The 16,615-nt window shown below is 42.9% G+C and overlaps 2 protein-coding genes and 1 long non-coding RNA gene across 3 annotated transcripts; all 3 read right to left on the minus strand.

The window, feature by feature from the left end:
• Positions 1–660: 660 nt before the first annotated feature.
• LOC136436070 (kelch repeat and BTB domain-containing protein 8-like) lies at positions 661–4,354 on the minus strand. The gene is made up of 5 exons (XM_066429779.1): positions 4,085–4,354; positions 3,514–3,774; positions 3,123–3,262; positions 2,736–2,939; positions 661–2,303 (listed from the first exon to the last, which is right to left on the minus strand). The coding sequence occupies exons 1-5, from the start codon at positions 4,337–4,339 to the stop codon at positions 1,379–1,381; spliced, it is 1,785 nt and encodes a 594-aa protein (XP_066285876.1). The 5' UTR covers positions 4,340–4,354; the 3' UTR covers positions 661–1,378.
• A 434-nt stretch (positions 4,355–4,788) lies between these two features.
• LOC136436069 (kelch repeat and BTB domain-containing protein 8-like) lies at positions 4,789–8,342 on the minus strand. The gene is made up of 5 exons (XM_066429778.1): positions 8,058–8,342; positions 7,395–7,655; positions 6,960–7,099; positions 6,631–6,837; positions 4,789–6,391 (listed from the first exon to the last, which is right to left on the minus strand). The coding sequence occupies exons 1-5, from the start codon at positions 8,313–8,315 to the stop codon at positions 5,458–5,460; spliced, it is 1,800 nt and encodes a 599-aa protein (XP_066285875.1). The 5' UTR covers positions 8,316–8,342; the 3' UTR covers positions 4,789–5,457.
• Positions 8,343–9,762: 1,420 nt separating this feature from the next.
• On the minus strand, positions 9,763–14,815 carry LOC136436080 (uncharacterized). The gene is made up of 4 exons (XR_010756001.1): positions 14,527–14,815; positions 14,029–14,112; positions 13,500–13,591; positions 9,763–12,905 (listed from the first exon to the last, which is right to left on the minus strand). It is a non-coding gene; the product is annotated as an uncharacterized lncRNA (long non-coding RNA).
• Between the last annotated feature and the right edge of the window lie 1,800 nt (positions 14,816–16,615).

Consider the following 16,615-nt stretch of genomic DNA (forward strand, 5'->3'; position numbering starts at 1 on the left):
TTTCTCGTCATATCCGCGGAGTTCACATTTGCTGTGAGGTAAAATATGAAAGAAACTTGATTTTCGTCACAAATTTCTAACATACCAGCCATGACTTTAGAGTTGCAAGAAGGATGGAGATCTGGATGATGCTTGGAAAAGAATTTATCTGCCAAAGTGTAAGATTTCAATTTCCTGTAGTTTTCTCTGGTAACACCCACACCTATTTTTAATAATAAAATGCCGCATTGGTTATTTCCATGTCCAGATATTGAAGTAGGATTCACTTTAATTGTTACAAAACGTTTTACTCAACGACGATTTTCAACCACAATTCCAAGATCTCATACATTCACCAAATTACGACTGACGTATTCTAGATTATGCAAATAAGGTCCTCGTCTGCATTGGTCATTTCAGTTAGGATCTTGTTTCATATCCAGACACCACAGGTTGTACAAAGAATAAAAGCACCACCTGAGCAAAGAAGGCTATTGTTTAATTTTTTTCCAGTAATTATGTAAATGCTGCCCAGAATAGCTTGATTTATATAAACAAAAATAGAAATTGGAAAAAAAAGAGATAATTTCACGTTCAACAAGACTTCAGTGATCCTTTAACATTGCTAGGTTGGTAGTTCTGATGACATCAGTTCCTTTGAAACAACTTAACCAAACTGTGTTGGACTTATCAATGAAATATTGCTTGTTCAAGAGTATCTGGCATAATGTTACATGTCACGCTTCTAGCTACAAAGGAAGATTTATTCATTTCATCTCAAGACAGCTGGATTGCTCCTTGAACTGATGAAGTTGATTTCCAAGAGGGCACAGTATAAGCACAGATTTTGTTTCAATGCATCAGATTATAATTCTACTGAATGTCGTCCACTTTTGTCTCCTGACTGAATGTAACATGTTTATGCTGGGCCCTCTTGGAAATCAACTTTTACAGGGGCAACCTGTTGAAGGGGCAACCTAGCTGTCTTATGATGAAATAAATAAATAAGTAAATGAATAAACAAATAAAACAAGACATGTTACATTTAGTCTGACTGTCTCTGCCAGTCTGGAGGAAACAAAACAAACCTGCAAATTTCATGCACTTGTAGAGTTTGAATTGTTTTCATATATCGTTTACCTGGATGTCTAATCTTCATAAACGTAAAAATTGGACAAACTTCAGTGGAACAAATAAAAGAAATTCACTTTCGAGATGGAAAGTAAACACATCACCGGTACTTCTTGCACATCATTGGAAAAATAATCTTTATTCCAACAATCACAAACAAAGTCTGAACTACAGTCAGATTGAATCATGTTTCTAAATTTCTTCACAAAAAAGAAATAGCTATTTCTCAATCCTATATTTCCTATCATATTTCTTGAAATCTTGATATCTAGTAGTGTTTCAGTGCCCCTGTAAGATATGGTAGGTATATACGTGCCACAGGACACAGAGGGGTGTGTGCTAAAGCGGTATAGCTCTTATCAGGCAGGTTGACCTTCAAGTCTCTCCAGGCATCGGCAGACCTGTCAAACACATATACGAAATATTCAGATGGTGACTCTTCTATAGCAGTGTCATAGGCTTCCAACAATATGTGCAGCTGATTCTCCAGTACGAAAAAACTGGTAATATCATCCATACCAACAGCAAGGTTTCCTGGGTTCGGCAAGCCTTGCAGTTTCTGCCAGCTGTCTGACTCCGTGTCGTACACTGTTGTCTGACTGAAGTCACGATCTGTGCAGAAAATCTCTGTTCCCATGGCAACGGCCGTGCAAATGTATGTACTGATCATCGGGGGGGTCCGCCTGCACCAACGGTCCTGACTCGGGTCGTAGCGATGCATTTCCGTGTTTGTGAAGAAATACAGGTTTGAACCGCAGGACAATGCCACATTGAAGCTTGACAATGACCATACTGTTTCAGGAGTTGTGTCAAGTTGCAGCCGTGAACACTGCTGCCACTGGTCCGTGTGCCGGTCATACCTTCTCACCACAACCAACACAATATCCAAAGAACATATATCAAGGTAGTATAAAATACCGTCAATTTGAATAAGGAGCTCCTGGACGCAATGCCAATCATCTCCTGGCTCTGACACAGGAACTGGAGACATACTGGCAGGTTCCCACACATTCTCCACATGGTTGTATCGAAACAGGGGCAACTCATCGGAACCAAATATCTCAGTAGCCAGCATGTAAATGCTGTTATTACTGGTCACTGCCATAGCTTGGGCTTCAGGTAGGTCTCCAGCATCATAACTGCAGCTGATGTACTTCCCTTCCCGAGGGTTCATGAAGAGGAGCTCCTTGGAACTGGATAAAACACAACACAGACTGTCAACAAAACTGGACTGGGAGCTCTGAACTTTTCTTTTATCACAAAATGCACTATTGCATATACATTTGTAATATAAAAATGTATAATTTTGTGTCCTCGGCTTACAAATAAGTGGAAATTAGGTGCGTTTACATAACTGACACTGTGAAAGTAGCCTCCACCAGGCCCTCTTACGGGCGTATGAATCATGGAATTCGGCAGAAAAAGGAATAATTAGCCAGTAGAGTCAGTCCACAGTGAAGATCACATTTCGCCCGTTTAGCCTGCAAGTGAAACCCTGTCATTGTTAGTCTGGTAGAGACTACTGTGAAAGTGCGTACTGCAAGTGGACCACAAAATGTGGAATAACATTGTGCAAGGACTGTTCCTGGCATGGAGAGTCAAAAGAAGAAGTAAGTTTAACATACCCTACAATGTACAGAAGAACCATTTCCGTGGTCATCCCAAGCCTCGGTTTCAGGTCAGAGTTCCCTTTCTGTACCACATTCCTGATGACCTCAGAACTCCTAGGATCCTCCCTGACCATGGGGTGTTCCAAGATGGCTGCCGTGTCGTCTGAGGTCAGCAGGTTGAAGCGGATGTGAGGGAGGATGCTGGGTAGGTGGTGTAGTCTGTAGGGCACAGGGTAGGTGCAAAGTTTTGGGATCATTCATTTACATCACTGCAGAAAATTCTTGGATATGGAAACAAATGGCTGAAAGTAATGCACATATCATGATATGGATGCCATCAATAGTACAATGTAAACATAAAATGAACAACTGATTAAATGAATGGAATACACTGACACCCACCTGTCTTCCCTGCTATGCTGCACCCATCTCACCACAGCCTCCCACACTGTTGTCTCCTCTTTAACATCCAGCTCATCTTGGCCGATGATCTCAGTCAGCTGATTCACACTCAGGCTGCAGAACTCCTCGCTGGAGGCAACCTGTGAAGGTGCGAAATAGTTTGAAACGTATTATGTATAGAGATTCAAATAAATGTGCTATGATCTGGTAGCTAATACTAAAAGCTTTAAATTGAAAGTTTAATCCTCTTAACAAACAGCTTTTCTCCCATGGAAACATCATGTGTGGATTCTTCATTTTATTATTATTGGGGCACATAAAATTAGGTCTCTAGAGACTGTCATCCTTAGAAATTTTAGAGTCTGAAATCACAAAGAAAATGAAGACCAACCTCAGCAAAGTGCTTAAAGATCCACTGAAGACAATGTTTCCTAGCAATTTCCACAGAAAAGGTGTCAGCAAACTTGTACAGGTCCACACAGGTGGAGTGCTCCACGTTCATGGCCATGTAGCTGCTGCAGGTGTCTCTCACATAGTCCAGTTGGAGGAGGTCAGCTGCCTGGTACAGGGGCTGCACTTTGTCTAGGGACACATGGAGGGTTCCCGAGTAGATGTAACTCAGAAGCTCCCCAAACATGCCTGCATCCAAACCCTGCAGAATACAACAAAATGTTAAAACGGCACCCAACATTGTATAACAGCAAAATACAAAATCAAGTGTCTGTTCAAACTTAAGATATGTCATTTGGTCCTTTAAAAGATATATTTTACATTATGTTTAATTTAGCCTTACTTAGTCGTTAGTAGGGCATGACGCATGGCGAGAAGTCAAGAAAACTTAATTTTGAATAACATTTGTTGACCTTGCGCTTCCTCTAATGGTTCTAAATGATAAGTGGTCACTCAGTTTAATTTCTTTTGCCATCTAATTTAATCCCTAAATGTTCCACCGCCAACCCTACCTGTAAAACAACCGTCTTCTGCCGACTTTCCGCCATGTCATTTGTAAACATGGCCCTGAAGTAGGGGCTGGCCGCGGACAGAACAAGCCGATGGCAGGGAAACCGCCGGTCCTCGACTTCAAGGACGACATCCTGCAGTACCCCAGCCTCCTGTAAGTCACCCACAGCTCCAAGAAACCCGTGCAGATAGCTCTCGTCTTGGTAGGAACAAGGTCGAACTGGGGGGTCGTGCGGTTCTTGGTCCGCGGCAGCCATGTTGATGATGATCACGGAGCTGTACCTCCCAGTTGGGTTCTTCTGACAGGCAGTACAGAAGCGCCCTCTAGCGACTAACAAGGTGATATATACATGTATACTGTACACATGTATCTGAACTTGAGCTGTTCCCCGACTCCATAGACGTGTTTGAATGGATATTTGTCCAAAAATCCAGTAAACTATCACAACAAGTATAATAACAAGGTTGGAATTGGGTGCATCTGTTTTGTTGTCATGGGCTTTAGTGGAACAAGGGGACAGAAAAATAAAGTTCAAGTTCAAAGACCTGGCAACAAGTCCCTAAATTAGATTAAATAAATTAGAGAACATTATTGATAGAAGTCTGCTTGCTCCAAAATATCTGACATACATATTATTATTTTTATTCAACTTGTGGCTTCCGATAGATTTGATTTTGAAATAGAAGGTAAACACATTGCCCATACTTCTTGCACATCAATAGATGAGGTAATCTTTATTTGAATCATCACATAGAATCTCTGGACTGCTGTCTGTGTACAATAGAATTTCCTGAGAAACCTACTTAATCATACAAACTAGTACTAATGTTAGTTAACTTTTACTAATGTTAGGTAAGCAGTAGTATCGTTAGTTATTATCAATTAACTAGCACTAATATACTCTGGGTACATCATTGTATTTGATAGACCAAGACATATGATGCTTTAACACATACAAGTAAAAATGTTGGTGAAATTTCAATATCATATCAAAAGGCTGGTGTAGACCTAATATTTTCTGTAACACCTACTACCAGTCAAAACCTGACGGTTGTGAAACTGAAGAAAAATACAAACAACTGACAACTTGTCTACTAAAAGAAAACTCAGTTCAAGATTGAAGTTGAAGAAATATGAAATAAAGTACTAGTATTTCCAGTCATACAGTAGCGGTCCAATCCAATCCAAATTAACATTGACTGTTTCCAAAGTTGCTCACTCTAATATCTGGTCTTTGTCTAAAATGAAAAAAAAAAGCCACCACGTCCATGCATATCGTCTAAGCCTTGCGAGATTGGGAGCAATAAACGATTAACTTGATAGTGAATGAATGAGTGAGTGGTTGAATGACCTAGTGAGCTATTTGTCTATACTCTATTTCCTATCATATTCCATGATGTGTTTTTGTTTCCCCTTTAGATGTGGTAGGTATATGTGTGCCACAGGAACCATGGGACCACTTGCTATATAACACTCATTCGGAAAGGGTTCATTCAAGTCTCTCCAGGCACCAGCAGACCTGTCATACACATATAGCAGGTTGTCGCAAAGTGGCTCTTCTGTGTCAGTGTCATACTCAGTTACTTCTACATGTATATACAGCTGGCTCCCCAGTACAAAAAGCCTGGGATTACTACCAACACCAACAGCAAGGTTTCCTGGGTTCGGCCAGCCTCGCAGTTCCTGCCAGCTGTCTGACTCTGTGTCGTACACTATCGTCTGGGTGAAGTGGTCATCTGTGCAGAAAATCTCTGTTCCCATGGCAACGGCAGTGCAGACTCTAGTAGTGATCATTGGTGGGGTCCGCTCGCACCAGAGGTCTTGCCTTGGGTCGTATCGATGCACTTCCGTGCCTGACAGGAAAAAGAGGTGTGGACCGCAGGACGGTGTCACGATGTTATATAAAGTTTCGCCAAGCTTTAGCCGCGAACACCTCTGCCACTGGTCCGTGTGGCGGTCGTACTTTCTCATCCGCAGTAAGGAACTGTCGTCTGCTGTTCTCCTTTCCAAGGCCAGGTAGAATAAAACCTGATCAACTTCAACTAGTTGCTCGTCAGGACACATCCCATCTCTTCTAAGCGCCCTCAACCTAGATACCGAGGACATACCAGCATGTTCCCACAGGTTCTCTGCATGGTTGTATTGAAACAGGGACAGCTGACTGTGATCCCCTGACTCACGAGTCAGGATGTAAATGTTGTTATCACTGGTGACGGTCGTGGATATGGCATCGGGCAGGTCATGAGGATCATAACTGCAGCTGATGTACTTCCCTTCCCGAGGGTTCATGAAGAGGAGCCGACCTCTCCTGCACAAAACACATCACAAACTGTCAATAAAACTGGACTGCAAGTTACAGCATGCATTGATGTCATCTTTGAGATCTAATCTTGTCTCCTCTGAGAAATGTGATATTAAATGGGTATAATTACGGTCATCTACACGAGGGATACTGTGGAAATGTGCAGAACCACAAAATGTGGAATGACATTGTGCGAGGCTTGTTTCTGTCAAAGAAAGTCAAATGACAAAGAAGGATACACCGACTCTAAATTGTACAGCAGAGCCATTTCAGTAGTCGTCATCCCAAGCCTGGGCTTCAGGTTGGAGTTCCCTTTCTGTACCACATTCCTGATGACCTCAGAACTCCCAGGATCCTCCCTGACCAGGGGGTGTTCCAAGATGGCTGCCGTGTCATCTGAGGTCAGCAGGTTGAAGCGGATGCGAGGGAGGATGCTGGGTAGGTGGTGTAGTCTGTAGGGCACAGGGTAGAGTCTGGATCACACCAACTCATTAAATAGAATCAACCACAATATGACAACAACAACACAAAGCCTTAGTAATGTCAGCTGAACAAATAGAACACTGACACCCACCTGTCCTCCCTACTGTGCTGCACCCATCTCACCACAGCCTCCCACACTGTTGTCTCTTCTTTAACATCCAGCTCATCGTGGCTGATGATCTCAGTCAGCTGATTCACACTCAGGCTGCAGAACTCCTCGCTGGTGGCAACCTGTGGAGGTGCGGAGTACAGGTACATGTGTGGTACTGTGGAAATAGTTGTTACAAGCCCATTCTTGCTTTCGTTCTTATGGTTGTAGCAAGGTGCAATATACACTTGTACTTAACTAAGTCCTGGGAGCATTTTGTGGAGATAAAAAAACAATGTTGTTAAACTTAAATATCTGCAGCAGACAAGAACCTATAGTGGTTACACCCCTATGTTTTGAAATACCTATGTTCTGAAAGCCCTGTTTTGTTTGTTCCGAAAACCCTATATAACCCATTGTAGCTTCACATACACAAACCTTGGCAAAATGTCTATGGATACACTGTACACAACGTTTCCGGACTGCAGGCAGAGGGAAGACATCAGCAAACTTGTACAGGTCCACACAGGTGAAGCGCTGCACATTCAAGTACATGTAGCTGCTGCAGGTGTCTCTCACATAGTCCAGTTGGAGGAGGTCGGCTGCCTGGTACAGGGGCTGCACTTTGTCCAGGGACAGGTGGAGGGTTCCCGAGTAGATGTAACTCAGGATCTCCCCAAACATGCCTGCATTCAAACCCTGAAGTGAAGGACAATGTAACTAACATTACAATGTTCAAACTTTAGCCTTTTAATATGATACCATCATCATGTATTATCTAGCGTCAGTGTACATTCAAGGTCGTACCTCGCTGGCTTTCACGTTAAAGGTTTTACATACATAAGATTTAGGGCGCACTATTTCTTTCCCGCTACGTCACAATGGGGGTCGCGGATAGATACTACTACTAGTACTAAGTACTACTATGCTGCTACCAAGAAAATAGAGCACTTAGTAGGGGCATGGGGAGGGGGGCAAAACGATGAAGCTTTTACACAATTTGCTTCTTTGGGGAAACAGTGCACTTATCCCTTTGCATTAGTTCTATATATATGGGGCCTCTTAGTAAGTTCCCTGTTTTTTGTTTAACTCTAAACTTACCTGTAAAACAACCGTCTTCTGCCGACTTTCCGCCATGTCAAATTTTGTAAACATGGCCCTGAAGTAGGGGCTGGCCGCGGACAGAACAAGCCGATGGCAGGGAAACCGCCGGTCCTCGACTTCAAGGACGACATCCTGCAGTACCCCAGCCTCCTGTAAGTCACCCACAGTTCCAAGAAAACCGAACTCATAGCTGTCATCTTGGTAGAAACTAGGACGAACTGGGGGGTCGTGCGGCTCTTGGTCCGCGGCAGCCATGTTGATGATGATCGAGGAGCTGTACAGTAGAGAAGCGCCCTCTGGCGACTAACAAGGGGTATGCACCTCAATTACAGGTTTACATAGCAAAACCAATGTTGGATCCGTTGACACGTGGTGGGCCGCCATCTTGAACTGTGACGTCACAGGACCGCCATGTTGTTTCAGTTGGAATGTGATAGCCATGGGGCGTTACAGACACAAACTGGGGTGTGCCCTCTGGAGGGTCTGGGAGGAGAGGGATCATCCGTTTCACATAAACTCGAGGAGATGGGAAAGAGGGGACATTCATTTCACAGGGGGTGGAGGTTTGGGAACGAGAGAACATCATTGATTTCACTAACGTAAATTCAAGGGATGGGAGAGAGGGGCTACTCATCTCACACGAGGTTGAGGGTCTGAGAAGGGAGGGACCATCCGTTTCACATTTGGTTAACTGTCTAGGTAGCGAGAGACCATTCATATGATATGGAGTTGAAGGTCTGGGAATAGAGGGGCCATCCATTTAACATGGGATGAAAGGTCTGGGGAAGGAGGGACCATCCAACTCACATTGAATGAAGGGTCTCGGAGGGACCGTCCATTACACATGTAGATAGGGGTCTAAGAAGGGAGGGACCATCTATTTCACACGGGGTTAAGAGTCTTGAAAGGGAGGCCACCAATCTCACCAGGGGCTAACGGCCTGAGAAGGGAGGGGCCATTCGTTAATCATCGGGTTACGGGCCTGAGAAGGGAGGGGCCATCCATTAATCATCGAGTTACGGGTCTAAGAAGGGAGGGACCATCCGTTAATCATCGGGTTATGGGTCTGAGAAAGGAGGGGCCATCCGTTAATCATCGGGTTATGGGTCTGAGAAAGGAGGGGCCATCCGTTAATCATCGGGTTATGGGTCTGAGAAGGGAGGGACCATCTATTAATCATCGGGTTACGGGTCTGAGAAGGGAGGGGCCATCCGTTAATCATCGCGTTATGGGTCTGAGAAAGGAGGGGCCATCCGTTAATCATCGGGTAACGGGCCTGAGAAGGGAGGGGCCATCCGTTAATCACCGGGTAACGGGCCTGAGAAGGGAGGGGCCATCCGTTAATCATCGGGTTATGGGCATGAGAAGGGAGGGGCCATACATCAATCATCGGGTTAGTAGCCTGGATACCAGACCTTTCGCGCGATTCGATGATAAGCCTTTTTGGCCAGGGAAGACCTAGTAGTAGGGATAGAGTTAGCACCCGGGCGCGCTTGGCAGCCGAACCCTGATATCTACCCCGCGCGAGAGATAATTAGTGGGCCGTGTGCTGTCTGTGGCGGCGGCGCGAGTTGCTTCCCCGGCCGAGGGATTAGCGCCAGGAGCGCGGTGGTGTGGCAACCAGGCTATCGGGTTAGGGGTCTGAGAAGGAAGGGGTCATCTATTAATCATCGGGTTAAAATCTAATGAAAGACTACACATCTGGTTTTGACTGTTTATTCGATAGCAGTACTTAACAAAACGGAGGAATGCAAAGTGTACAATGTGTTACAAAAAGGCACAAATAGCACTTGACCTATTGATTGTAAGGCTAAGTGTGTACAAAATATCTTTTTTTTTGCAAAGAATGTAAAACAAAGAGCAAATCGTTTTATAGAAGTACAAGGCTACAAATCAAGATGCCATCGGAGCAGAGTACATGATTTGACTTCCGGCGCTTACAGTATGCAGCATAGATACATTCTTATCTTCTAAACAAGACAGTTGTTGTAAACGTTATTTTAATGAACTGTTTTGTTAACTTAAAAGTATGATGGTGGCTCATTACTCTCCAAGCAGATGTTCGGCTTGGGCTGTTTTTTGACGCGTTTTAGGCGTCTCTATCGGACTTTCTTTTTTGTCCCGCTTTCTTTATGTTGCCAAGCCGCTGAACCTCTGCTTGGAGAGTAGTGGCTCGTGACTCAAGCTGAAAATGCTAAGCTTAGAAAAAAAGAAAATTGCCAAGTAATGATAACTGAGCTAAAAAATGCTAAACTAAACATGCTAAGTAAAAATGCAAAAATGCTAACTAATTCTAACTAAGCTAAAAAATATATGAAGTACATGCTGATAATGTCAAAGCATGGTACAGAGGTAGCTTTCTGTTTCAGAGATCAGGGATTTTCCTGCTTCTGTTAGCTGTCAGGCTCTCCAACCACCTGCTTTACCTTCTGGCCCTGTCCATGTCTTGGTTCGGGACTCCAAGATATGACACAGGGCAAATTATGTAATGGTCTAGGGTTCCCGATGACCCACTGACCACCACATAAACAGAAAGGACATTTTGGACTATCGTTTTGAAGTTATTTTGCAGCTTAAGGCTAAGGCATCAGTCAGATAGTGTTTGTGTTAGTGTGCTTGTGTTGTGTTGTGTGTGTATGTGTGTGTGTGTGTGTGCGCGCACATTAGTATGTAACTGTGTGTATGTGTGTGCGATCCAACGTAAGCCAAAGCCTTAAAAACCTTAATATAAGTAACCGAAATTTCAGTAGGACTTAGACATGCAAACTACCTCTATACTATAAATGGGCATTATCAACATCTACTAAATTTTAAAAAATGTAGAAAAGATGAGAAAAATCAAACTTAACCCTACCTAACACATAACACACTTAACTACATACATATCTAATGCTCGGGTCACATTTCAAAGCTGGGGCCCGACTGGGCTGTTTAAGAAAACTGTTTATATTCTTATATGCATAATTCATTCAACTTATGGTAAGGAATACTTTTCTTAACGTTTTGCATGTTCTTTAACGTTTTGTGACCCTAGTATTACACAGAATACATGATTTCTGAAAAACTTGATCGTAAATGTATGACAGGTGCTCTTTACTCTCCAAGCAGAGGTTCGGTTTTGGCTGTTTTTTGACGCGGTTTTAGGCTTCTCTATCGGACTTTCTTTTTTGTCCCGCTTTCTTTATGTTGCCAAGCCGCCTAACCTCTTCTTGGAGAATAGTGGCTCGTGACTTATGCTAAAAATGCTAAGCTTAGAAAAAAGGAAAATTGCCACGTAATAATAAATAAGCTAAAATATGCTAAACTAAACATGCTAACTAAAAATGCAAAACATGCTAAGCTTAAATGCTAACTAAGCTATAAATGCTAAGCTAAGATGGAAATGCTTACCAAGCTGGAAATGCTAACTAATTCTAACTAAGGTAAAAACATATAAGTAATGCTAAGCTAAGTACATACACATCAAATGCTAGGGTCACATTTCAAAGCCAGACTGGGTTGTTTGAGAAAACAAATGATGAAATCAAGGAGGTTAAAATAGGACCTCCTTGATGAAATGGAGTACTTTTAAAAGGTTTTGCATGTTCTTTTGAACGTTTTATGCATTTTGTGACCCTAGCATAACATAGTATACATGATTGCTGTACAATTGTAGACTTTGCATTCCATAAAAGGTCATTGACAAAAACTTTATCTTCAGACTGCTGGGGGCATGGCAGGAAATTAACCTGATTTGTGATTATCATTTCAGTTCTAGGTTCAACCTAGAAATGTACAATTACCATCTCTATCTACCTGAAGCATTGCCAGCAGAGAGAATCACTATCTCTTGATGGATGGCCAGGTGTTGAGCACATTTTGATGACACCCTGAGTGAAATTGCTGACGGGGGGTTACGACATATCGAAAGCAGTAGCTATTTCTGCACACAGGGCTCCAGCCTATTTCTGCAGTATACAAAACCCGATGCATGGCAGCCTCAGTTTCTGTGACTGTGTCGACAGCCGAGATTGCTCACGGAGTGACTATGAAGTTCACAGTTTCAGAGATCGGGAATTTTCCTGGTTCTGTTAGCTCACAACTACTCAGGCTCTCCAACCACCTGCCTTCCTTTCTGGCCCTGTCCATGTCTTGGTTCGGGACTCCAAGATATGACACAGGGCAAATTATGTAATGGTCTAGGGTTCCCGACGACCCACTGACCACCACATAAACAGAAAGGACAACAGATGGTAGAAGAATCCAAGCAGTCATAAGCTAACAGAACCAGGAAAATCCCCGATCTCTGAGACAGTGAACTTCACAATCACTCCGTAAACAATCTCAGCGATCGACACAGCCACAGAAACTGAAGCAACCACACACCGGGCATGTACACTACAGAAACGGGCTGAAACCCTGTATGCAAAAGTAGCCACCACTCACAAAATGCCCCAACCCCCCACCAACAACAACACTCAGGATGTCGACAAAACACGTCAAGCACCCTACCATCAACCAAGAGATTGTGATCATCCCTGCCGACAATGCCTCAGGTACACAAAGGGAACCGTACGTTCAGTTAACGCTATAAATGTAACATCACAAATCATTAACTTCCCATCACGCCTTTTTTTTTAGTCCCAGCCAAATTCTGTGAAAACATTTTGCACTTTGAACTGCTTCCCATGATAATGATGCAAACACTTAACAATTTCAGGTCCTCTGGTAAGGCATACACACGAGGACCGGACTTTCTGGATGTCACCGTGGAGATGGCATACTTGGGCGTTGGACGACGACCTCTCACCAGAATCAGTCCCACCTTGAACTTTCGGTAGTTGTTGGTCGTTTGGCTTCTTTTAGCTACAAATTACAAAAGCAATTAGGGCAAGACAGCCAGACTAACGTTATCTAGATCTTGCTTTGTTCTAATTAAAACACTACAAAGGCAATAGGATGCTTTACTTATAATGCATGACCTCAGTCACTGTTTTAACTCCTGGCCGAACGTAAAGCATCCTAGTAATTTTGAGTTAAAACAGTGACTGATTGAGTCATGCATTATAAGTAAAGTACTGTGACCCAAACTGGTCAAACTTGGCAATCTTGACTTAGTGGAACTGGCATGGGTAAGTTCAGTTCAACTGGCATGGGTAAGCTCAGTTCAAATGGCATGGGTAAGCTCAGTTCAACTGGCATGGGTAAGCTCAGTTCAACTGGCATGGGTAAGCTCAGTTCAACTGGCATGGGTAAGCTCAGTTCAACTGGCATGGGTAAGCTCAGTTCAACTGGCATGGGTAAGCTCAGTTCAACTGGCATGGGTAAGCTCAGTTCAACTGGCATGGGTTAAAGCTCAGTTCAAAGATGGTGCCACTGGCCCAAAGATGTCAAATTCTGACTCAAAGAATTACGTCACGCATACGGTCAAGTTAGAGAAGTTGTACAGATTCCACTCACAGCAGTGTTCATCCAGTCAACTGTATATTTCTTTTTTTGTTGGCTTCAGTCGGTTCAGGTTCTGCAGCAGGGCCAGGGTGTGCACACATCAGCTGTAACAAACACAAAAAAGTCCACTGCAGTACTGTTGGAAAACGCCAGGTAAATCATTTTTGAACGTGAACTTCTTTTACACAACCACTACACACCTACTGAAAATTATGAAGACCCATCAAAGTTTTCTCAAGTTAAGCTCTTGACACACATACAGACGCACCCGACAGCTGCCTTAACCGAAAACAATCTTCTCGGCGAAGATAACAAAGGCTCAATGACAAGTGGGAATATGGCGTACGGTATTAGAACCTCTGATGGACAAAAATTGTGCATGACCAAAAAGTCAAATACAAGATGTAACCGTGGAGCAGTGGACATACGTATGGTTTGTGCAATTGGTAATTGCAGATCCATTTTCATAATGAATCCTATTAATTATCAACTAGTGCTAAGCAGGGCCTGCTGTGAAACAATAGGCACAGGTGATGCTCACCTTGATGTTGTCACAAGGTATCCGATACTTGCTGCCTGTCATGCACGTCCAGACATGTGTGTCAATGGTGCCTCTTCACCATTGCTACAACAAACACAATGATTGAGTACGATTAGTCCAATGGCAAGTGGGAATGTGACATAACTTTTTATCACAGATGTCCAGTTATGATCTTATAAGTATTGACCAAAATTTCCGACCAACAAAATAAGTTTCAACCACATCGTGGAAGTTACTGCGAAGTATTGCACAAATTATGCTCAGGTCCCGCACAAAGGTATGAATCGTATATTTCCTAAGAACAAAGAACACATGTCCTTCCAGACTCTCAATCCCACTGAGTCAAGAGTCTTTTACTCCATTGGTTATCTGTGCTAACAAGATTAATTTTACATCATGATAGTCTACCAACACAGCTTCATTGCTAAACAACGTAAAGCAGAGTCTGCCGTACACATTGTACAGTATCGAGAAGTACTTAATAGTAACTAAACTTACTGTCGGATGTCGTGGGAAAGGCTGGGGCATCACGCCATAGTAGATATCACTGGCATACGGACTGACTCCTATACTGTTCATCCATGACTCTTACGGCTGGCAGGACCGTGCGACCAAGGAGGTTAGAACCTCCTTGTGCTACATGGACGAAGCTTACGGAGAGGAACAAGGGGCCAGCCCGGGCGGATGCACTAAGCCGGGCCCGGCGGCAGGCGGAGTCTCGAGCAGAAGAGACAAGTCGATCTTGCCATGCTGGTTGCTGATCGAAAGTGAACCTTGCCAGCTACAAAAGCTACAAAGGCACCTTGCAGTGGAAAAGTACTGCCCTGTGATTGGTCAATTGACAGAAATCTGGCTCGTGATTGGTTGTAGAAATGCACATTGGTTGTCATGGCGATGTCACTTCAAACTCTCTCCCCTCATTGGTTATCTGTCTGATCAGATCATTACCTCAGTCTAGAGTCTTTCACCCCATTGGTTACCTGTGCTAACAAGATTGGTATGTCATTAGTCGCACCAAGGAGGTTTAATCAAGCACCTGGCCCTAGACAAGATGACATCCTGGCGGCAAAAAGGCCATATCATCGGAACTGGAACTAGTAAACGACACTGATACAGCGAACTCATAGATTTACGTCCGAAGTTGTAGCTCCCTCCGTAGACTCTGATTTATTGCTTTGTTTGTGATTTGTCGGGCCTAGATTTTGATAGTGTTTTGAACTGTTTTATCTGTGGGTCGCGTCTAGCATGGTATGTGTCCACGTGTACCAATCAAATCAAATAACAGCGCCCGACCTGTGATAGCGGTTGAGAGCAGTACTGCAGCTGGTCAGGCTTCAGCTAGGTTCTGGCATGGTTTGGCCAGGTGGCTTTATCATATTTTAGTAGTCCAACGCAAATGATATGTCTCCTTCCATATTCTACATCATTTATCTCATTAAGACATAATGGACTTATAATTCTATAATGGACTTTATCATTGACTTTAGGCACTTGATTCTTTTGATAGTGTTGTTTCCCCCAGAATATTGCTTTAGACCAAGCCTCTCAGTATTTGACGCTAAAGCGCAAATGCTTAATTCTAGTTTGAGCATGTATTTGGGCATAACATGCCTTATTGCCCCCTATGTATTTTCGTATATAGGAAGTTACCACCAGTGTTAAATGGAGTATAGTATATGAGGAACAAGCAAGTCATAGAAAAATCTGGTTTGAATCGGGGTTTAGAATTTTAGGTTCGTCATATTTTTTTCCACCTCTAGCTTTCATGGGAAATATCTGATTTAGAGACAGAATTGTAAACTCATCACTGTCCAAATCTAATCTTGCACATCATTGGATAAAATAATCTTTATTCAAATCATCACACACAACATCTGAACGACAGACTGTGTACAACATATCCGTGCCCTGAGAAATCCCCAGAATCGTTGGGTAAGAAGCTAAAACTACTAGTTGGTTTTACATGTCTACAATATTGTATGGATGTACCTATACATACAGTAACATTTATATAACACTTGAACACAAAACTACTTTCATGGAGTTAATTAAAACATCGGTGAAATTTCCTTTTGTCATATCAAAAGCCGGTGCACATCTACATTGTAATACTTTCTATAATTCAAAACATGAAGTTTATGAGAGTGCAAAAACATATTACGCAACATGGCATTAGCTTAAAGAAGACACACTTGTCTATAATTAAAACTTGGTCTATAGTTAAAATCACACGTTCAAGAGTAAGGTATCAAGTGGCGAGTCATATGCAGTATTCAGGTTCTATCAAGAAGGTTCCTATATATCCATTGGGCCAATCTAAACAACATTGACAATTGAATGGATATGTTTCTAAAGTTGTTCATGCCAGCTAAGATTGTCTGAAAAGAAATAGATACTGCCTTCCTATCATATAGTCTTTGTGCCAAACAACACTGGCAGATATACTGAATCCGTGAATAGTTTCATAAGGTTGGGAAGTCGCTGGATATCATACTTCTTTTCACACAACCAGGTGTTTTTCTATCCTGTCATCTTTGCCCTGGGGAAGGTGACAGGTGGTCACCAGATTGTTGGCTTGAGTAAAAGA

Source organism: Branchiostoma lanceolatum, chromosome 6, assembly GCF_035083965.1.
Source record: "Branchiostoma lanceolatum isolate klBraLanc5 chromosome 6, klBraLanc5.hap2, whole genome shotgun sequence".
NCBI lineage: Eukaryota > Metazoa > Chordata > Leptocardii > Amphioxiformes > Branchiostomatidae > Branchiostoma > Branchiostoma lanceolatum.

Excerpts from the sequence above, each read along its gene's own strand:
- LOC136436069 (XM_066429778.1), bottom strand. The coding sequence starts at position 8,315 with ATGGCTGCCGCGGACCAAGAGCCGCACGACCCCCCAGTTCGTCCTAGT. Across the intron at positions 7,656-8,057 it reads AGAAGACGGTTGTTTTACAG|GGTTTGAATGCAGGCATGTT; the intron begins GTAAGTTTAGAG and ends CCTTCACTTCAG. Across the intron at positions 6,392-6,630 it reads GCTCTGCTGTACAATTTAGA|GAGAGGTCGGCTCCTCTTCA; the intron begins GTCGGTGTATCC and ends TGTTTTGTGCAG.
- LOC136436070 (XM_066429779.1), bottom strand. The coding sequence starts at position 4,339 with ATGGCTGCCGCGGACCAAGAACCGCACGACCCCCCAGTTCGACCTTGT. Across the intron at positions 3,775-4,084 it reads AGAAGACGGTTGTTTTACAG|GGTTTGGATGCAGGCATGTT; the intron begins GTAGGGTTGGCG and ends TGTATTCTGCAG. Across the intron at positions 2,304-2,735 it reads GTTCTTCTGTACATTGTAGG|TTCCAAGGAGCTCCTCTTCA; the intron begins GTATGTTAAACT and ends TGTTTTATCCAG.